Source organism: Mus caroli, chromosome 6 (genome assembly GCF_900094665.2).
Source record: "Mus caroli chromosome 6, CAROLI_EIJ_v1.1, whole genome shotgun sequence".
Taxonomy (NCBI): domain Eukaryota; kingdom Metazoa; phylum Chordata; class Mammalia; order Rodentia; family Muridae; genus Mus; species Mus caroli.
In genome coordinates this window covers 2,474,070-2,496,978 of record NC_034575.1, presented here as the reverse complement: position 1 = coordinate 2,496,978, position 22,909 = coordinate 2,474,070, and the positions used below count along the sequence as shown (strand labels likewise).

Below are 22,909 nucleotides of genomic sequence, written 5' to 3'. Positions count from 1 at the left end.
GTTGTTTCACAGCTGGCACTGTTAACAGAATATACCTTGGCTGTTGGCATTTTCTCGTCTGATAGAACAAAGTACTGAGCATTGATAATAGCAATTGGTGTCACCTTTTTGGAGGACCCCATACTGGACATTATACTAGGCACTTTATGTTATTACTAATTTACATGTAATGTCTTTATAAAGTTTATATTGACATAGAAAAAGTCCTCTGAGTGCAAGGCCTGTGTTCTGGCTCCTACACGGAACAACCATGATTTAGAATCCAGTCCGAATTCCAATAATTGTTTCTTTGGAAGCTACACTTCTTGCCTATCTGAGGTGAAGTCTTCTCTTCCCACCCACTTTACAATGGGTGAACATTCGGCAGACTCTGTATTCCATGTTAACACTTACCATGATTAGGGTTTCTATTGCTTCAATGAAACACCATTACCAAAAAGCAAGTTTAGAAGAAAAGGGTTTATTTGGTACACTTCCTTATTGCTGTTGTTCATTATTAAAGGAAGTCAGAGCAGAAACTCAAACAGTGCAGGAACCTGGAGGCAGGAGCTGATGCAGAGGCCTTGGAGGGATGCTGCTTACTGGCTCACTTGCTCAGCCTGCTTTCTTATAGAACCCAGGACCACCAGCCCAGGGATGGCACTACCCACAATGGGCTGGGTCCTCCCTCCTTGATTACTAATTGAGAAAATGCCTTACAGCTGGATTTAATTGAGGCATGTCCTCAACTGAGGCTCCTTCCTTTCTGGTGACTCTAGCTTGTGTCAAATGGACACACAAAACCAGCCAGTATGAAACTGGAAGGGATTTCGGGCATAGCTGGGATCATCCATAACTGCTGGTTTATTGAGAAATAACCTTCACTGAGTGTAATGAAGGGGTTAGAAGAAATGAGAAGCTAATCATGTGTGCTCTTTGGTGTTTTGAAGGAAACTTGGAAAGACATAGTCTAAAGATGGGGTTAGGGATTCCTCTAGGAAGGGCTCTCTATAGGGTCTCCAGCCATTGCCAGAGCATCCACATGTAAACAGCTAAAAAATGTTGAGGAGCATACTTTGGAAAGGCCTTTCATGAGTTAGTAAGGAAGGGAATACAAAGGTTGGCGAATTCAGTGGGCATTTATCAAACAGATATCTTAGTAATGCCTGAAGCACTGAGAACTAAAGGCTGGGCTTAGGGTTAGTGGTCACAGAACTTCGGAGGTGGCTAGTTTTGTGTCAATTTGACAAAAGCTGGAGTTATCACAGAGTAAGGAGCTTCAGTTGGGAAAGTGCCTCCACTAGATCCAGCTGTGGGGCATTTTCTCAATTAGTGATCAAGTGGGAAGGGGTGCTTTGGATGGTGCCATCTCTGGGCTGGTAGTCGTGGGTTCTATAAGAAAGCAAGCTAAGCAAGCCAGTAAAGAACATCCCTCCATGGCTTCTGCATCAGCTCCTGCATCCTGCCCTGCTTTAGTTCCAGTTCTGACTTCCTTGGTGATGAAGAGCAGTGTGGAAGTGTAAGCTGAATAAACCCTTTCCTCCCCAACTTGCTTCTTGGTCATGATGTTTGCGTAGGAATAAAAACCCTGACTAAGACAGGAGGCTATTTGTTCTCAGAGGTCACCAGTCTGTGCAAACCCAGACCGTTGGCACGTGCATCCTTTCTGCCCAAGCTCCACTTCTCTGATCTGGTTCCTGGTGGTAAACAATCTACCTCCACAAAACTCCAACCTCCAGAAGCTATACCCTTGATGGATGGCAAACTAGCTGCACCTTCCCACATCCGTTGCAAAGAGCATAGCCTGCTTGTGGGGAGAAGGAAAGCGGAGGAATCCCTCTTCTAACATTGCAAAGGTTTACGCTGGTCTGACTTGAGTTTACAGGCTGAATTTGTATTTCTCTGTTGCGGTGTGGGATGCCAGGCTGGGAGTGTTTCTATGAGACTGACACAATGTAACACTAGTCTTCCGAGAAGGAGCCCACTTTCAACCCTAAGCTCAAAGGGTTTTTTCAGATGCTGTTCCAGGGTGAATAAAAGAGTCATGATCTTGAGTCACACAAGGCAGTAAGAGAACATGAATAGGAAGCATTCTAAATGAAAATGTGAAGATCCTAAAACTGTCAGAAATATAAACTAGAGATTTAAAAAACAAGCAAATTTATGATCATTAGAACTGTGCATTCAGCGGGTGGCCCTGAAAAATTTGAACACAGTTAAGTAAAGAATTAGAGAACTGGAAGGTAGGACTTATTCAGAAAGCAGAGAGCTCGAGACTGAGAATTTTGAGATGACTTACTATGTATGAAAGATAGTTGGAAGGAAAGGCAGACCCGATGGCTGAAGATTCCCAGGACTACTGAAGTATAACAAATTGCAGGAGCAGAATGAGGCAAAATATTCAGTCTCTATGCAGCTCATTCAAACTGTGGAGTTGTCTCAGGGCTGCAGAGAGGCTCCACCTCGGTGCCAGAGACGATGACAGATCCCAATTCAAAGGGCAGTCCTTCACATGGCGTCCTCATGTATGGGGGGGGGGGGGGGCGGGGGGGGCTTTCAGACTAGAATGCCATACTTTGTAAAAGTATATTTTAGAAACAAGGGTAATACATTTTTAAAAAAAATAATAAGAAAGATTGACAAAACTCAAGAGGTCTGTCAAGTTAGTCATTAAGAGAGAGATTAAGCCAGGCAGGGTGATGCTTGCAGGAGGCAGAGGTACACAGGTCTCTGAGTTTGAGGCTAGCCTGGTCAACATAGTTACAGACTAAACAGAACTACATGATGAGACCTAGTCAGAATAGCAAAACAAACAACAAAGAAGGAAATTCTGTCACTACAGCTCTGCGACAGTGTCCTTTCCTAGAATGCATGAGCCACAGACTCAAGCCCCAGTTCTACTTAGAAAGAGAGAAAAGGAGGAAATTTACAATACGCGTAAGGAAGAAGAAAAAATGAAACTAGGTAATCATGCAGCAGGGATGAAATAGAAACACTGGGGACTGTTTGACAGCATTGTCTTTATATTTACATTAATATATAATATATATAAATATATAATACTGATGACATGAGACGAAAGCTCCATACTAAAATATTTGTGTCTGTCACAGGGCTTCCTTCCATCTGAGAGACAGCCCTATTGGTGACAGAGCAGCTTACAGTCACACAGGAACTGAACCACCCGTGGTGTTTCCACCAAGAGACTCCGGGCTGCTGAGATATTTTTTATCATTCCGATGATAAAATATGTATATGTACATATCTCTGTGTGTAACTATATTATTATTATTAACTGTAATTAATAGTCATAATGATAAAATGAGGACTGCTTTTAATTTAAGTAGTCAGAAGAATGTGTGTTGCAGAGAAGGAAGATAAATTTACCAACTGTATTATGGTAAACAGAGGAAACAGACAAAGAATATGCTTGCTAGACATGGATGTAACTAGGAGGAGGGGGAGGGGGAGGAGGAGGAGGAAGGACTGAGAACAGTTAAGAAAAGCACCTTCCCACAGGTTGCTGCCCTGTTGATGGCATGAGACTAAAGCTCCACAATAAAAAAATTTGTGTCTGTCACAGGGCTTCCATCTATCTGAGTGACAGCCCTATTGGTAACAGAGCAACTTACAGTCTCACACAAGAACTGAACCACCTGCGGTGTTTCCACCAAGAGGCTGCTGAGATTTTTTTTTTTTTATCATTCCAATGAAATTAAGAAGAATGGCACCAAAAGTCCCCTAAGGAGAGCCAGATGGGAGGCCCTTATTTTATATTCAAATTGAAGTCATTGGCTGTTCTCTGACTTCTTCAGTTGGTGGCTGGTTTGTTGGTTTTAACAGCAGTACCATCTTCATAGCAGCTCTTGATACTGGGGAGAATTTGTAGCAAAATCCTGCTCAAGTTCCATGGTGTTACTATTATGTGGTCATATACAAAAGTTGGAGTTTTCTTTTGCATCTCATCTCAGTTATTTACCTGTAAGCAGTTTGTGTTTTACTTGAAGTATATTACATAACTCTCTACCCCGTTATTAATGACACTGGGTACTGAGTCTAGCACAGAAACACCTCCTCCCCACCCCCACTGCCTGGCTGTGCATGGAAGGGTTAACTTTCTGAGGGGAAGCCAAGAGAAATGCTAAGGGATCAAGACATGACACGCTGCCCATTGTTTGCAGCTCCAGATCAAAATATACAATTATGCATGCCAAATAAATTCTAAACCTGTAAGGTTGGAAGAGGGGGTGGCTCTGACGACAGGTGCCAGGAGCATTAAATAACCTCCACAGACAAGGTGCACCACTGTTGTCTTGAATGCTGTGGGGGTCCCCCAGTCTGGCATTTTCCCCTATGCTAGACAATGTGCATTCACTGCTGGAGTCTCTGTTAAGCCCCAGTCCCCCAGACCTGCTGGCTCCTGGTGCCCGACTGACACAGAGGTGCCTTTGTGAATGTAATTACCTTTCCCTGTGTTAGAAATAGTCTGTTTAGAGCTGTGTTTGCAGGTACTGCGGGAGTAAGCAGGAATTAGCATGCAAAAAGACCTGCCCTGTCTCTGACTTCTTTATCAGCACCATTCCTTAGAACTGGCTTTCCTGCCTAAAGTTAGGTTGATGGGGCTGCTGGAGTACAACTGGAGGAAGAGCTTTTAAAGAAGGTGTATGTGTGTGTGTGTGTGTGTGTGTGTGTGTGTGTGTGTGTGTGTGTCAGAGACAGGTGGAGGGCAGTCTTGTGTTTTGTTTCATGAGAGTCTCATGCCCAACAAAACTGCTGGAGTAAACTTGAATGGATAATTCCAGCAACTTAAGAATTGATTAAAGCTCCTTTGGGCTTTAAACTGTTTCCACGTCAAGAACTCTGGAGGAAAAAAAACAATGATTCTTTTGTTATAAGGATACTATGGCCAGCATCCTCAAGCTACTAATGATCCCTACCAGATCCCTACCAGTTTTAAACTGTAAACCTGAAGTGAGCCTTTTTTTTTTTTTTTTTTTTTTGGTTTTTCAAGACAGGGTTTCTCTGTGGAGCCCTGGCTGTCCTGGAACTCACTTTGTAGATCAGGCTGGAAGATGCTTGTCTTATCTGCAAGTAGCCATGGTGATAGAAGGCATTGGAATAGTCCAGAATTGGAGGACCATCAGCTCAAAATCATTTGCATATTAAGTTGCCTGGAAATGCTTTTTATTGCTTACATCTGTTCCTCAACGAGCCTTTCATTAAAATAATAATAATAATTTCCCTTCTTTGGAGATAGAGGTTAATTTTGTGATTAGGTTAGAGAGTTGTATTTTGTGTTTAGTAATTTTCCATATGTGATTTTACTGTGTACCCAGAAAATTCAAGGCCAATCAGAAGATACAGGAAATTTCACCTAGATGACTAGTGAAAGAAAGAAGCCAGAGACTGGGCGTCTTCATACAGAAGCAGGAAGGACGGTTGAAATGGCATACTCTATGTGATTTGTTCATTTTCAGTAGCCGAAGCTGTAATTTGCACATTGCTGCCGCAGGCTGCAGAGCAGCACAGCTTGTCTCTCTGTTGCAGGGTCGCCTGTTGAGGAGGACTTGATCACTTAGGAAAGACTTTATACTGGGCAGGTAGAACTCAAACCAAGCAGCTTCCTCTTTGGAGATTGGGCGGGGAAAATGTGTGTTGGCCACAGAATGAAGAGGTTATCAGGCGGATCTGGTAGAGAAGAATTTTCTTCATCCTTGGAACCTCCTAAAAACCCTTTCAGCATCCAGCTTCCCTTCCCATTGTGTGGGAGCAACAGGTCAGGGATTGCCTGAGGCAGCCCTGCAAATTGGCACCTGCCTTTGTGACTCAGACCTAGAAGGAAGGAGTGGTCAAGAAAAGGAGGCCAGGGAAATTGAATAGGTTTTGAAGTTACCTCTGCAGGAAGATTAGATTCTGATGCCTTGGCTAAGGTCACTTCTGACTCAAACCAAATGATTTGCTGAAAGGAGTCTCTTGAACAGGGCCAGGTTTAGGGAACAATAGAGGTAGGTACCAGAGGAAAGGTGAAGAAACACAATCCTTCTGTCTACATTTGTCCCTCTCTTTTTTGTGACAGTGAGTATGTCACAGGACGGGGACAGGCGTTACTCACACCTTCCTGCAGCCCACTCCCTCCTCTACCCATGGTGTCAGAGTATACCGTAGCTCAGCACTTGCCCTGCGCTAATGGAGTAGAGGCTCTTCCTGGAGTAGAGGCTCTTCCGTGGAGTGTTCTCCCGATCTGAGTAGGCAGAGAAGTGCTATTAGGCTTCCCTTGCTAGCACAGCCATCCTGCCTAGGGAGGTTTTCTCCCTGGCCTGTTCCATGTCTCTTACATTCTCATATCATTGGCAGCCTAAGACCTCTAACTAAGCCTGACATTTGTTTGGGTTTATATAAATTGTTTGACCACATCTCCTGTTTCTTGAAAGAATATAGCCTACTCCTACTGGGTGCTCATAGTGTACAAATACTACTCCTACTGTGTGCCTTAGTGTTACCAGTGCAACCCTGCTTTTCTGTTTTGTTTCTTTTTAAGTTGATTTCTTACAGGGCCACTTGCCTTCGGTCTTTATTCATCCCTTCAGTCTCCTTACTTCTTCTCACAGAGATGTACAATTGACTGTCAAGAAAGGAGGGAGATAGTATGATTTGGGAGATAAGGATGCTCCTTGTTATGCAATGTGCCCTTGTGCTTCCCGTGTTCCAGGGATGTTTTCAGTTCAAGTTCCTTACCTTCTTATGCTTGGCCGTACATCACGGTGAATCTACAGAGCCTGAAACAGACTCATCTTGCCATTTTTTTAGCTTTAGCGTCTGATACAAAATGACTGTTTTCTGCTACAGTTTGCCAGGCTCAAACAAGTAATGCATCTTTGTTTCAAAAACTGAAATTACAGTTTTGCTATTGAGAATATTTTTCAAAGAAGCAAGTTAGTGCCCTTCTAGAAAACTAACTTATTCCAAAGTCTCTTGTGGAACTTTCTAGTTGTGCTCCCTCCTACTGACATCACCAAAGCAAAAATCACTGGCATCAAGAACATGCCTGCCACCCCCAGATTTTGTTAAGGTGTTGTATAAATTAAATCAGGTAGCCTTCCCTGAACTCTGATTTCTTCCAATCTGAAGCAGGCAACCCGAACACGGAAAGGGACAGGTACGTAAGTATGAAAACTCAGAACGGTATGGAGAAGATCGAGATAGGGTGGAGCCATATGGAATCTATGCTCCCTAAAAGACGCTCAATAGAGATGGTGGTGTTTGGGGGTTAGATGAATGAAAAGATGGTATTTAAAAGGTCCGCCTCCCCCGCAGAGCGATCATCAGAGAAGGTGAGGAGCGACAGGGACTGGGACACTGTGGCGGCTCAGATGAGTGGAGCATTGATGGCTGTAACTGACTTTAGGTTTATCAGTGAGAGGCACCTGGAGGGGCAAAGCTTTGAAAGGGGTGAGAATACGGGAACCTATCTGCAGGATATCCCAAACCTAGGAAAGCGTGCTGAAGGAGCAAGTAAACACAGTTATAGACAACACAACTAAAGGCCGAAGAGGGCACAACAACATTCCTGATCAAAAGAAGCCACAGCCATGCACTGTGGGTTTAGGGAGGAAAGGAATGAGCCAGAGGACAGACGTTCAGCATGGCCTCAGCTCTGGAGTTGCGCTTATCTTTCTATTGACAGTGCTTGAAAACATTTCCCACGCTTGCTGTGGTGATCTCTAAAGTGGCAACAATGAACCCCAGATTAAATCTGTAGGTTTTTAAACACACAGAATAATTATAGCCGGATTTCTTTAGAGAGAAATTTAGTTTCCTTGGGAGAAACTATTAGTAGCAAGAAATAAGAACAGGACAGAGATCTGCCTATGAAATATAACATTGGAGAGCTTTACGGCTAGAGGTAGAGTAAAAAGAAAACTTTGTAGAAAGAAACATCAATTAAGCAATCGTCATGGTTTATTTTGGGAGTAGCGTGAGGTGATTTTTGAGGGAGGCATATTTAATCAGTCTCTATTGGAATTGCTTATTTGGTGTGCATGGACAGCACGCATGCGTGGACAGGTAACTAGAACTCGCAGGAAAGCCCAAGACAAGAATCAAACTGGAGGAGAAAAGGAGAAATTAAAAGGGGGTGACGAATTTCCTCGGATTATTTAATAAAGAATAAGTCGTAACAGAAGCACTGGGTGCTCCACGTAGATCAATAGATACTCACGCTGCACTCTATCGCAGACCTCCCCAGAGCAGAGAGAGCTGGGGCACAAATCTCAGCGTCTAGAGGTTTAGGCGGCTCTGCAGATACCTCTAAGACGGCGTTGGAACACGACCTCCATATGCAGCTGGTAGATAAATGTCCCGGGCATCAGGATTCACAGGTGTGAAATGAGGACTTAACAAAGTTCTTATTTTTTATTTGACATCTAACAGTGTGGAGAGTCACAACCTACTTGCACGAGCTGACTAGCAAGACAGTTCCTGAGCAGTGGGGATGGGGGTGCAGCCCCCTTTTTCTAGTACCTTCATGCAGAACGAGCACACAAAGTCTCCATGGGTCAATCAAAAGAGGACTATCCACAGCCAGTCAGACCTGGACAGCATCCAGATTCCAAGCTTTTGTTCTGGTTGGAAGGTTGAGCTAAACTCGGATTAAATTTAATAGGATTAGGTATAAAGTTCCACTTGTATTACTTGTGTAAGACAACTAATTAAATTGCAGTAGGCCTGGGCTAATAACAGTTTCTGTGAAAAAAAAGACTGCAGGCTTTATATACACCCCAAGATCTCAGTTGGAGTCAGGAGTGAAATGTATTTGGTAGGAAAAGTCAGTCACGGTGACTGACAGAGGAGTGGCAGAGAGAGCTGTGACCGACTGGAGGCAGCATCAGACAGAAGCCCTCGATACTTCACAACTAGACCTGCATACGTGTCAGTGGATGCTGCTAGATCTGTTGAGTCTAGATGGACTCGTTATTTCCTTTGGGGAATCTTTATAATTGGTGGATATTTGGAGCATTAGAAATCAATGAAAGAAACAGTATTAAATTATTCATTTCCTTACTTCTCAGCCCGCCTAAGAAGCAGTGTATGTGTTGTAGCTTGTACCGTAGCACCATTATTTTCCCTTGGTATCATCAGTGCTTGGAGATCTCAGGATGGCATGATTTTGGCATCAGAAATTATTTAGGGAAAACTTCATTTCTGGAGTTAATTGTTCAACATTGAGCTCTTAAATGTGTCAGAATTACGGTAAATATTTTAGGGTAGGCATTCATCAATATTTCATAAACCCTAAACAAGGAAAAGAATCCAAGAACTCTCTAAAAAGATATATTTTTATGTACATGTAATTTTTTTTTTTTTCTGGGAAAGACTCCAGAACTTTCATCAGATTCTCAAATAATACAAAACTTGGACCTCTTCCGTAGCACCTTCACTGCTTGTCTCTCTCCTGTATAAACAGAGAGACACCTTGACTGTGGCCTCCTGCCTTGCTTTGAGACCCCGCACCCCAACAGATCTTCCTTGAAATGCCGGTGACTTCCACCCATTGAGACTTGAAAAGAGTCACAGACAGGGTTCCAAAATTGTTTGAATTGACAGCTCAGCTTTAGAGTAACCAGGAACTCCCTTTTCCCATGTCTTCACACCCTATGACAAAGCTAGTTGTGTTTGGAAGAACAAGTCTGCATCTTGTTGCTTTGAGAACTTGTTGCTTTGAGGTTACATTTTACTGTCCCCACTCCCCCTCCCCCCACCCCCTCAGTGTGTGAGTACAAATTTGGTCTTCTCCAGGAATATTTTGTTCTGAGGTAAGTTCCAGAGAAGCCTGACCTTCTCCATGGGATGTGTGTTTCATGTGGTTTTTCTTCTCCTTGCAAACCCCACAGGGCGCCAAAGCATGCTTTCTGAGGGACATTCCTTTCTCAGCCATCTACTTCCCGTGCTATGCCCATGTGAAGGCTTCCTTTGCAAATGAAGATGGGCAGGTCAGCCCTGGAAGCCTGCTCTTAGCTGGTGCTATTGCTGGTAAGTCTTATCCATGCAGCAGAGCTCCCCCCTCCAAGCCCCCAGGATCTAGCCTTACTCCACCCAAGTTACACAAATAGGTTTTTTTTTTTTTTCTGACAGTTTTCCACTGAGTATACCTGACTTTCTTTGACTAGCTTCTAGAAGGCAGATAAGAGAATAATTTGTGCTTTGCCACATTAGATTATTAGAAGAACTTTAGCTTTTAGAAAGTGTTTGCTAGTGATTCGTTCATTTTTATTTATTTCTTTGTTTCTTTAGTTTCTGTGATACTGTTAGATTCTAATTCAAATTCCGTATTATTTCCTAATTTTACTTAGTAATAGAAAAATAAAAATGGTTTGACCTAAACTTTTTAAAACCTTAAAGGCTCACGCCTTAAAGGTTATCTAAACAAATGATTTCATGTAAGCTTGTCCAGAATTTAAGTAAACGTTATTACTGTATAGTTAGAAGAAGCACAATAAAACTAGACATAAGTAGGGTGATTAGATTTATTTCTTGAAGTGGCTGTCAAGTCAGGGGCTACATGTATTTTAGTGAATCATAGAAGTGGCTATCTTCTGTCTTTAGTGCTGTGCTGGAATAATTATGAATATTATACAGAAAAATAGGGACTTAAAAATAGATACTGATTATCAGCACAGTCAGGGGCTCAGTGCTTGGCTTTTGGGAAACTCCTTGTCCTGAGAATCTAAGGGATGAATCTGGCTATATTAGCTCTTTAAGTGGTAGCAAGCTTATTATGGGTCAACAAACCCTAGGGCCGTCCTGAGCTTCAGATTGGAGGTTAGAACTGGAAAACAAGATTGGAGGTGAGCCTCAGCTTTGAATCGCTACTTCATGCCTCCATGTTCTGCAGGAACCCCAGTAGCAGGAAGTTGTACCATTTCTCCTTTATCCTTAACATTTTCTTCCTCAAAGGCACAGATGCTGGTCTGTGAGCCGGGGCTGTTATGTCCTGGGTGGTTGAGGATTTTAGTTGCTGAATAAAAAGATCCAAACACCAACACTAAGGAAGCAAGATCTGGAATACAGAATCCGTATTTCATTTCCAATGTGGCCACTTGTTTGCTGTGTCCCGAGTTGCCATTTACATATGTAAACATGAGGAAGAATGGAAAGAAGGTATTATATAATTTATTTCAGACCAGTCAATTGAAGTAAGATTAGGGCCTCGGGAAAAGTAAGGGCCACTTATTGATGTGTGACCTTTGACAGTTGTTACTTCACCAGACTTGATTTCCTCAGCTTTGAGTGGAAATAATACTATAAAGTCCAGGATTTGTCACAAGGAGGGGAGCATCATGGAAGCTCTTATCATAGTGTCAATCATGAGTCATGTATTCAGGAAATATGTAGACTGAATCTAGATTCTAGGAGAAATGGCGCATCCAGTCACTCCACAAGTACCAGATGGGAGGTTAAGGATGAATACTGGAGCTCAGCTCAGGATGAAGGACTCACGTAGCCTTTTCTTCCTCAAAGTATAGAAAATAGTTCACTCTCCTCTCAGGGGAAAGAGGCACAGCGAACCAATTTAAGGTGTGTAGGAATATGCTAGCTAGCCCATGTTACTAGAGCTGAACATTTCAACATTTCTTTTTTTTTTTTCCTGATTATGCAAGTGATACTGCTTGTGGTAAAATGTTTAGAAAGGGTAAATATTATCCATAGTTCTATTACTAGAAGAGGTTTTCTACTTTATTTAAAATTTTATTAAAATTATTCATGTACTTTATGAAGTTATGCATATGTACATATGCCCAGGTGGACAGATCCCAGAGGACATGGTGAGGAAGTCAGTTTACTTTCTACTGTGTGGCTCTCAGGGATCCAACTTGGATTGGCAGGCCTGGCAGCACTTGCCTTAAGCCCTGAACCACCTCTCCAGCCTTTCTGCTTTGGCCTACCTTCGCGGTTTGTGATGGAGTTTCCATCACACTGCACCTCACCTCATCGGCAGTGTTGACTACTGCAGGGCGATGATTAGTGGCTGTGGACTCAGGCTGCATGGGTCACTCACACAAGCCTTTGATCCCCTCGTGGCCCACTTTGGGGGATAAGAGCAATCTTAGCTTCACTAAAGAATTAAGTGGAAAGCCGGGCGTGGTGGCGCACGCCTTTAATCCCAGCACTCGGGAGGCAGAGGCAGGCGGATTTCTGAGTTCGAGGCCAGCCTGGTCTACAAAGTGAGTGCCAGGACAGCCAGGGCTATACAGAGAAACCCTGTCTCGAAAAACCAAAAAAAAAAAAAAAAAAAATTAAGTGGAATAAAAAGACAAAGATTTAAAGTAGTTGACATCATGTAAGTATTCAGAAATATTCAACTATAGTGATTTTCTTATGTGTATAATTTTGAACTCCTTAAACATAGTTTTAACTGCTGGATAATCATACCCTTATTTTTCTTTATAATTTTTGAGATTATAATATAATTATATTATTTCCCTTTTCTCCCCACAGTCCTTCCTAAGTCTGTGTTGTCACCCCTTCCTTTTCAAACAGATGTCTCTTTTTTCTCTAACAGCTTGTTACATCAGTGTGTTTTCTAAATATAGAAATTCAACCTGCTCAGTCTATATGATGTTATAGTATGTGTTATATTATGTGTATGTTTTCAGAGTTGACCATTTGGTATTGGATAATCAATTGGTGTGCTCTTTTTGAGGAAGACTATTTTTCCTACTTTGAGCATTCCTTAGGAGTCTATGTTAGCAAGACTATTGATGTCATCCTTGTTCAGTTCCTGTTTAAGCATCCCTGTTATTAAGACTTCAAGGAGATACAGTATGAAAGCAAACTCTATGTTCATTTGGCTCCAACAATCTATCTGCCCCTCTTCCACAAGTATCCCTGAGCCTTAGCTACAGAAACTGGAGTGTAGATGTTCAGTTGGGGCTGGGATCCGTCACTCTGCACTTTGATCAGTTGTGCTTTCTGTAGTGGTCTTTGTTGGAAAGAGAAGGTTCCTTGATGAGGGTTCAGAACTACAGTCGTCTGTAGGTACAAGGAAAAATACTTAGTTAAGAGTTTAGGCAAGTGTAGGTTTTCCTCCAAGATCTATGACTTTACTAGTCCTAGGAAGTTAGCTAGGTATCCAGCAGAAGGCATGATTCTATTTCTTGTTGACCAGGCCTTTTGTCCAATTAGAAAACTGTTGGTTACCACCAAGATATGTGTGCCATTACTGCAACTTTAGGGCTATTCTGTCATACCAGTCGTGGTTCAGAGGCATCATAGTTGGGTAGGACTTTTGGTTTCTCCCCTCCTTTGGAAACCTGCATTCTGGTACCATGAAAGATGGTCCATAGGAAGAAGGCTTTTAGGTCCTATCGCTGCTCCGATCCTGTTGGTCCTATGTCTGAAGTGGATGGTGTCTTCAGGCATAGAAACTTACCCTTTCTCCTCTAGGTGGCAACCAAGGACACCAACAATAGCCTATAATGTTTTGGGACTCTCTTAGACAACACAGATCAGTAACTCAAAAGTGAGTGTTTCATGCCTTGTGTTAAGGTTCTTATAGATAGCTTATGGTTCTTGGGAATGGCATCATCAGCCCAGATGGGAAATTTTCATTCAAACTCTTTATGGATATGTATACAGATACTTGTATATGTTATAGGTAGTTTTCAGTATATAGCTAATAGTACAGCTCTTTATTATCTTTTCAGATACCCTCAGTTATTTTACGTTCCTCCCTCCTTTGGTGTTTATCTCTCTCCCCTCTAGTTAAAGCCTTCCCATATTCACACATCAGCGTCCCTCTTTACTTTCCTAGTTTTTATATACTCTCTTCAGAAGATTTAGACCTAGGAACATCAGATGAGAGGAAACATGTAACATTTGCCTTTCTTTGTCTGGAATACCTCACTCAATATGTTCATTCTTCTTTGTAGCCGAGTAGTATTTCATTGTATTAGTCAGGGTTGTCTAGAGGAAAAGAACTTATATAATGAATCTCTAGATAGTAGATAGATAGATAGATAGATAGATAGATAGATAGATAGATAGATAGATAAAAGGAATTTATTGTAATGCCATATAGCCCGAGTTCAGCTACTCCAACAATGCCTGGCTGTGAATCCAGGAATTGCTTAGTCCACAATGATAGATGCCTCAGCTGGCCTTCAGAATATGCTGGAACCCCAAAGAAGTGGGCTCTGATGCTGATGAGCGAATGTATGTGCTAGCAAGGTAAGAGCAAGCAGTCAGAGAGCAAAAGCTTCCTGCTTCTATTCTTTATATAGAATCTCAGCAGGAGGTGTGGCCCACATTAAAGGTGTGTCTTCCAAGCTCAAGACCTGGATCAAAAATGTGTGTCTTCCTACCTCAAAGGCCCAGACTAGAAGTGGATTCACCCACTCCAAACTTAGTTAAAAAAAAAAAAAATCTGAATTGTAGTTCATTCTAGATGAGTCACGTGGACAACCACTAAGGGCCATTACACCTATTGTGTATATGTCCTACATTTTTATGATCTATCAAGTGCCTGAGTGATACCCAAGGAAACACAAACATAATGCTGATGGAAATGATGATGACAATCCAGGATTTTAGAATAGACTTCAATTAAAGAGATAGAGTCATATACCTCTTAATCACAATACTTAGAACTGTCCAAATTACTGAAACTTTTATATAAATGATGTTATTAATACAAGCAAATCTTTAGGCTTAAACACTTTTCTATTTTGAATTTGACCGCCTTTTTGGAGAAATAGATTCTTAGAACTAAGGTTGCTGGTAGAAAGTATGAATGGTTTTTGTTTGTTTGATTGATTATTTTTTACATGAAACCACGTTAGTCTTGAGGTTCTGGCGTCATTACCACCTCTGTGCTGGTGTTTAGCCCCGCAGCCATCCTGTTCCCTGTGCACTCACCTGGCATGCTAGTCAAGGTTACAACTGCTGTGCTGAAACACTACAACCTAAAGCAGCTAGAGAGGAAACATTTGATCTGGCTTACCCTTCCACATCACTTTTCATCCCTGAAGGATGCCAGGTTAGGATCTTAAACATGGCAAGAACCTGGAGGCAGAAGCTGGAGCAGAGGCTGTTGAGGGGTGCTACTTATTGGCTTGCTCAGCCTGCTGTCTTATAGAACCCAAGACCACCAGCTTAGGGATGGCACCGTCCACAGTGGGCAGAGCCCTTGTCCATCAATCACTAATTAAGAAAATCACCATGGGGGCTGGTGAGATGGCTCAGCGGGTAAGAGCACCCGACTGCTCTTCCGAAGGTCCAGAGTTCAAATCCCAGCAACCACATGGTGGCTCACAACCATCCGTAACAAGATCTGGGGCCCTCTTCTGGAGTGTCTGAAGACAGCTACAGTGTACTTACTTATAATAAATAAATAAACCTTTAAAAAAAAAAAAAAGAAAAATAGATCATTTGAAGAAACAATTGTAGTTTAAAAAAAAAAAAAAAAAGAAAATCACCATGGGCTTGCCTATGTTCACATGTAATGGGGGCATTATGAAATTCCTCTTCTCAGATGACAATGGCTCATGTCAAGTTGACATAAATCTAGCCAGTATACCTGGGGTGTCTCTATTAGTAACTCAGAGCTTCTCAGCTTAAAACACATACTTACTGTATGTTTTGGGGTGTGGGTCAGGAGCATTTTTGGGGGGTGTCTATGGCTTGAGGTCTGTTTCAAACTCCTGGGAAGGAAGAGCTGCTGGCACAGAAGATTTGACATTTAAATAATTCAATTCTTGGTGCCTTGAGAATATAAAGTAGTGAGACAGGCCTGGGTAGTGAAGTGCACACACTCATACATCTTTCTTCCCGAATGTCTTAAACTGCGAGAAAATACGATACTCAGAAAGCAACCACCCTGCATCTGAAATTGCTGATGTCATAGGCCAGAACTGGCAGGAAAAACTATTGATAGTGTAACGTGCAAGCGAAGACTCTTGACCTCCGAGTAAACAGAAGAATGTATTCTAAAAGCAGGAAGCTGCCTTTCTGGACACATAGCCAGCCTGGCCCCTCCCCGTGCCACCTAGAGCTGAAAGCAACATTTGTCTGCAAGTTAAAACTGAGAACTGTAACGTAGAGAATGGGCCATTGGCCGGGTAACGCTCATGTAGAACTGAGAGGAAGCAGGACAGAGCTTAAGCTCATGTCAGACCTTAACCACAGGTGCGGCAAAACAGAAATTAACAGCTTTTCCTCAGCAGAGTGGAAAATGAAGTATTCTCACTGCACAGTTCAGCTGGCTTTCTACATGCCAGAATTCTGGAAAGCTCGGCCCTGTAGCCTGCCTTAGCCCTTGCAGCATAGAGCGCTTGCCCATCCAATAGGGGAAGCGGTGGGGAAGTATGTCTGGAGGGTGGCAGATGCCACCCAGGGCTGAGTGCATTGCATGGACAGCCTTTTATTTGATCCCGAGTATCAGTAGACAGCCAGCCATGCTCAGACAGGAAGGGGCAGCAGGGCATGTGAACTGAAAAATTACAGAGAAAACGGTAATTTAGGGACCACAGGGGAACTTGCAAGAACTGTAATTGGAAGCTTGGAAAGGGGATTCGTTTTATCTTACTTTTTATTCTAAAATAAAAGTAAGTCCACAGGAAGTTGTAAAAACAATATAGTAATCTTTCCCCCACTCTTCCTGGGAATGTATCCTTCATAACTGTCGGACAAGGTTAAACTCAGAAAATTGACATGTAACACATGTCAGAGTCCTGTGGCATTTTAAATTTATTTTATGTGTTTATTTGAGGATGGGCCCAAGGGTCGAATGCAATGATTACTTGGTTATCTTAAGACAGTTTCTCATTAGAAGGACTGAGGCAAACCTTTGTAGACCAAAGAGGCCTTGAGTAGTTTTTTGGTTTTTAATTAATGAAATGATTGTTGAAATTAAAAATCTCTATGTTTCTAAATGATAAAGCAGACATGATCAAAGAAAACCAAGCTAGGCCATATGTCATGGTGCTTGCCCATAATTCCAACACTCAGAAAGCTAAGGCAAGAGAATTAAGAGTTTGAGGACAGCCTGAGAATCTGTGTTAAGTAAAGAATCAGGAAAAAGAGAAAAGGACCTTTAGGAAATAAAGACATGGTAAAGATCACCCCCTAGAATATGGCATAAAAATACAGAGATGAAAAAATCAGAACTGAAGGGGCATATAACATAGGTGTACTGTCTGTTTAAAAGATATTACCTTGATGTGAGAATAAGGAAGAAGAACAGAAACCAGTTAGTAAAAGATGGGTTTCTAGTCTGCAACAGTACTGTATCTCCCACTTGCCCAGGACATGAGGTGTGGCCCACAGCGATGTAGCATCCAAGGGGAGGACAGAGCCTGCATCTGCTCTGCTTGCGAGGGTTCCATTCTCGGCAGCCAGATCAGGAGTGAATTTAAGGACACATGGGATACTTGAAGCAATATTGACAGAGAAAAGTTTGGGCTGAAAAAGCTGTGAATCAATCCAAATTGCCTCTGACACTGGTGTTCATACTTACTGTGCAAGAAGACACGCGAAGGAAAGAAAGGGGGTGTGAGCATATTAGAGTCGCACCCATGTGGTAGATACATACATGCCATAGCTATGTCGCGGCGATGTGTATTTATCTAGTGGAGATATGGAGATCAAACTGGAAGTGGAGGATTCAGAAACATACACAGGACATGAGGAAAGAGTCCAGTAGCCACAGTCAGCAGAAATGGATGCAGTGAAGATCGAGGCTTTCAGTTCAGCTCTAGAAGAAGGGTAAGCAGCAGGAGATTTTTCTCCTTTTTTTTCCTTTTGGTTTTTTAAGACAGGGTTTCTCGGTGTAGCCCTGGATGTTCTAGAACTCACTTTGTAGGCCAGGCTCTCTTTGAACTCAGAGATCTGCCTACCTCCTGAGTGCTGGGATTATAGGAGTGCACTGTCACTGCCCCGCTGATTTTCCTCCTTCTTAGTAAATGACTTTATCACATTGCTGTCAGTCATCAACCGAGTAGGTTGATCATATAGCTAATAGCTTAAAAGTGTAATGTGGAAAGCCTTACCTTTGACCTAAAATAAATATGTAACAAACCTTTAAGCCTTAAATGGAGAAAACACAAAGTTATTAATCCTAATATGATACTTATAAAAATGAATGTCTGTCCCCAAAGCTGTCTGGATTCACCCAGTCAGGTTTTCTTCCTGCTGTCGGTGATCGTCTGTACTTGCTGGCTCCCTAGAAATCCCACAGTTGTTTTTATTAGCCTCTGAGCACCTCATGTCATTTCTGTTGCTGAGGCTATGCAGGGTTACATATGCACGAGTCTTGTCCATAATGAATCAGGCAGGATGCCCACCCTCTTCCTGTGAGGACACAGATGATCCCTTCCTATCTTCTGGTCTCTTCTTCCACACTCAAGCTGTTTCATCAATGTGGCATAAGGCAGAGAATGACCTGGCAAATTGATTCATAATCTTTGCCCACTCGGACCTGGAAAACCAGTAGCTGTCAGATGACCAAGCTCTTTGTGGGACATTTGACAGAGCCAACTTTTAGAGTAACTGAACTCAGTTTTCCAAGTTTAATGTCAACCCCACTCCCCACTACACATACCCCTCAGAAGTCTACACAACATGTCTGTAATGGTTCTGAGAGCCTAGACGTCATCCATTTGAGGGTGTGGGGGCTACAGACGAGATGGCTGGGCTTGTGTTTGAGTCATAGGATTTCTAGCACACACACACTCACACACCCCCAACACACACACATAAATCAATCTGCTTTGCCAGTCATCTTGTTAAGTAATTTATGTGTTTTCTTTCAGCATTTCATTCAGACATTTGTATTCTCATTGCATGTATTCTTCATGCTCTCCTCTCTTCCAGCATTCTCTCATGACCAGGAAATGTGTATGAAACATACCTTTGTGAGAAAACAATGTGCCCTTCGTTATTACCCCTGTGTCTTTCACAGCACCACATGATCGCATCTGCAGCATGGTTAGGACTACTTCATTTCATGTCTAGAGGAGACTCCCTGCTAAACTCTCTTTAAACCAGGGAGTGAAGCAAAATGGCCAGTGTGAACAGTGGGTTTCTAAGCATCGTGTTTCCTTTCGTCATGTCAGAAGATAAATTCCTGGCTCAAAATTACAATAATCCCTCCAAGCTAATAGGAGCCCAATGCTGCTTCTTAGATGAACACTGGATAGAGAGTGAGCTTTGCATATGTAAAAGGCAGTGTTTGGGTAATGACTATGCCTAAGAATTAGTGTTAGAGGAGTTGAGTGGAGATGGAAGGCCAAGAGACACTCGCTGCTCTTCCGGTAGAAATGGGAGCAAGTAGTTCACAGTTACCCCCTCCCCCTCCACACACACTCACTTGCAATGTGACTTTAAAACTGTCTGTTGAAGGATGAGATGGAGTTCTAAGCCAGACCATGTTGGTTTGGACAGAAATTCTTACAGAATTATTAAGCCTTAAAAAAAGCAAAGGAGATTTATGCATCTGCATCTGACCAGTTTGGTTTGGAATAGGTTCATAGTGGAAAAGTAATAAAACCGTAAGAGACAGTGTCTTCTGAATGGTCTCCATTTTAAAACTCTCAACTTGGGCTGCCCCATTTTTGGATAAAAAGCAACTGTAAAAAAAATTTACTGTAGGTAATTTTGGGAGGGACTTGTTGGGAGGGATTTGTTTGTTTGTTTGTTGTTGTTCTTTATCATTTACCAGCCAGTATAAATTTTAAGCTTTCTGTTTTAAAGTTTTCTAGATGTATCGATTTGAGGGGGGGTGGGGAATATGTGTGTGGAGTCACAAACAGGCTCCTGGTGTTTGCTTAGCCATCAGTACAGCCTTCTGGTAGGAGAGGTTGGGGTTTTGTTGTACAGGGTAGCGGGATGTGTGAGGGAAAGCAGCATCCTGTGGCTGCCAGCAGCCAGGAAACCATGAAGAGGAAACACATAATAAGCTTCGCCTCTGAAAAATCAGACCTAATAACTTCGTGAGGTTCTGATTTCAACAGGAAAGCAAAAAAATAAAAAAATAAATTTTTTTTTTGAAAACCACTTTCTCTGTTTGTTCTCAACCACTTGAAATAGTGTTACGGATAAATAATTGCTTAAAAATATTTATGTATTTAAGAATAGAAACAACAAATGAAGGTGGGGGGGTTGTTGCAGACAGTACTGTCACGTTGTGCTCTCCAGAGGACAGCAAAATAGGCATTTTATTGCACTGGCTGCTTAACTTTCTTTCCACGGCCAGCAGTTCAAAGCACAGTTATTTTTATATAGTGAGAATGTGAGTGGACTGACATGGTATCGTGTCTCGGCTCCAGGTATGCCTGCGGCATCTTTAGTGACCCCTGCTGATGTTATCAAGACTAGATTACAGGTGGCTGCCCGGGCTGGCCAAACCACTTACAACGGTGTGACCGACTGCTTCAGAAAGATACTTCGAGAAGAGGGCCCCAAAGCACTGTGGAAAGGAGCTGCTGGTATGGAAGTAATTGGTTCTTAACTAATCTTTGGTGTCAGGGAAATTTCTTAAGACTCTAATGGTGTCTGTTCTTCCCCTCTTGGTCCTAGCTCGTGTCTTCCGTTCCTCTCCCCAGTTCGGTGTCACCTTGCTTACCTATGAATTGCTGCAGCGGTGGTTCTATGTCGATTTTGGAGGCGTGTAAGTGTCATGGCGAATTCACTGCTAAATGTCCACAGCCTCTAATACTCGGTTCTCATTGAGAAAAGTGCAGGGAGCTAACTGCCTCCTGTGACAACGTCCACAAGGTCATTTCGCAGGGAGCACACGGTTGACTAGAATTCAGTCATTGCTTCATGTTGCATGGTTTTATTGGTTTCTACTGTTTTTTTTTTTAAAGAGTCAGTTGACACTCCCTTTATTCTCTTCATAGGAAGCCCGTGGGATCTGAGCCGGTTCCTAAATCCCGGATTACTCTGCCTGCACCCAATCCTGACCACGTCGGGGGCTACAAACTGGCCGTTGCAACATTCGCAGGGATTGAGAACAAATTTGGACTTTACCTACCTCTCTTTAAGCCATCAGTATCTACCTCAAAAGTGACTGCTGGGGACTCCTAGAGGGACTGACCTGGACGTGCCTGTAAAATGATTGGAACCACAATATGCCTCATCTGGGTCTGAGGCCTGGCTCCGTCCCTTCCACATCTGTCCCATTTAAATGCAGATCAATGCTTCCTATATTAAATGCAATCATTCATTTTTCTGGATGTTTTTGTAGCAAGATCATGGGGAATTATTCCTAATTATCCTTTGGCACTCTGCCCACAACCTGTGTTTGTATCTTTTAAATCCTGGGATTTGGTCAATCCTAACTTGATGTGGAGTAAGTCTGAAGGGAAATTAAGGAGGTCTCCTACCTGGATGACGGTCTCACTAATGCTACTGAAAGGCGGCCATGGTTTCCAAAAGACTTCTGAGTATGTTTAAAGTAGTAGAAAGCAAGGTATATATTTATAAAAATGAAAAACACTGGAAAGGAAAAAAACCCAAATATCTAGCCTGGACTCAAATTTTAAACATGCACAAATTTGGCCTCTGGATTATATTATGAAGGTTTTATGTGAAACATGTTTTTTCATAATGAAAACCACATTCAGGATGTTTAGCAATCGTATTCTCTTACTATAGCAAGTCTACTAGGGAAAAGTCTCGAATGTTAAGGCAGTGCTTTTGGCCTTTTTATTATAGAGACAGAAGAAACACAATTCTGCTCCTGAGTGTACTGATTTGAAATAAATATGTATATGATGAACACATGCTGATTCCAATTTTAACAGACACTGTAAGAATAACGGACACCCCTTTTTGCTGGTACCACCCTCCTCGAGTCCCCATGGTTGGCACCCATTTGCCTTAAAAATCAACTTTCTCTTGAATCATGGCAGACAGATATACTCTAAGTTTATAATTGATTTGGGGAGCCTTGTATCATGGTCAGAGGCTTGTGTGTTTGTGAAGGGAAAAATAAACTATTTTTAAAGCTGTTGATTGCTTGCTCTTATGTGTTTCCATGATAAATGTCAAAAATATTGTCATTAGTGGACTCTTAAAACTCTTCATGCCACGTTTGGGGACATTGTGTTCCCATTGAAGCTGGCTTTCAGAGTAATGTGTGGGCTCATTTTCATGGTTCAGAATGAGTAGGAGAACATATATTTCACTCTGAGTAAAGAAAGAACAACTGGACAGATACACTCACCCAAACCATTATTTTTTTGTTGTTGTTTTTTAAGATTTATTTATTTTATTTATGAGTACACTGTATCTGTCTTCAGACACATCAGAAGAGGGCATCAGATCCCATTACAGAAGGTTGTGGTGAGAATTGAACTCAGGACCTCTGAAAGAACAGTTAGTGTCCTTAACTGCTGAGCCATCTCTCCAGCCACCAAAAGGAGGCATCAAATCACAGTACAGATGTTTGTGAGCCACCATGTAGTTGCTGGGAATTGAACTCAGGACTTCTGGAAGAACAGTCAGTGCTCTTAACACTCTGAGCCATCTCTCCAGCTCACCCTAAACATCTTTAATACTTAAGACAATTTGTGTGTTTGGGAAGCGTGTGGGCTCATGGGGGAGTACATTTATCTGTAAGTGCTTGGGTGTGAGTGCACATGTATGCATCTATGTATGGAAACCAGGGTTTAGCACTGGATGGCTTCCTTGCTCTTGCCATTTTAATTACTGAGAGGCTCTGGTGGAATTAAAGCTTGTAAGTTTGGCGACCTAACTGGCCAATGAGCTCCAGAGATCCACCTGTGCCTTATCCCAAACATACCACCTGTTCTTGAGTAACATGTGAGTGCCTCTGCCCTGGATTTATTTCTGTGTGAATGATGGATCCAAACTCCGGTCCCAAGCTTGAACAGTGGACACCTTATTGACAGGGCCATCTCCCCAGCCCAAC

The 22,909-nt window shown here is 42.3% G+C and overlaps 1 protein-coding gene across 2 annotated transcripts in view; it reads left to right on the top strand.

The window, feature by feature from the left end:
- Slc25a13 (solute carrier family 25 member 13) overlaps nucleotides 1-21,988 on the top strand; it is a 76,444-nt gene extending 54,456 nt beyond the window's left edge. For both annotated transcript variants that reach the window (XM_021164488.2, XM_029478916.1), the window contains exons 10-13: nucleotides 9,870-10,008; nucleotides 20,301-20,459; nucleotides 20,551-20,641; nucleotides 20,874-21,988. In XM_021164488.2, the coding sequence (XP_021020147.1) occupies nucleotides 9,870-10,008; nucleotides 20,301-20,459; nucleotides 20,551-20,641; nucleotides 20,874-21,060 (576 nt within the window). In that variant the 3' untranslated portion in view covers nucleotides 21,061-21,988. The remainder of the gene's footprint in view (nucleotides 1-9,869; nucleotides 10,009-20,300; nucleotides 20,460-20,550; nucleotides 20,642-20,873) is intronic.
- Nucleotides 21,989-22,909: the final 921 nt, after the last annotated feature.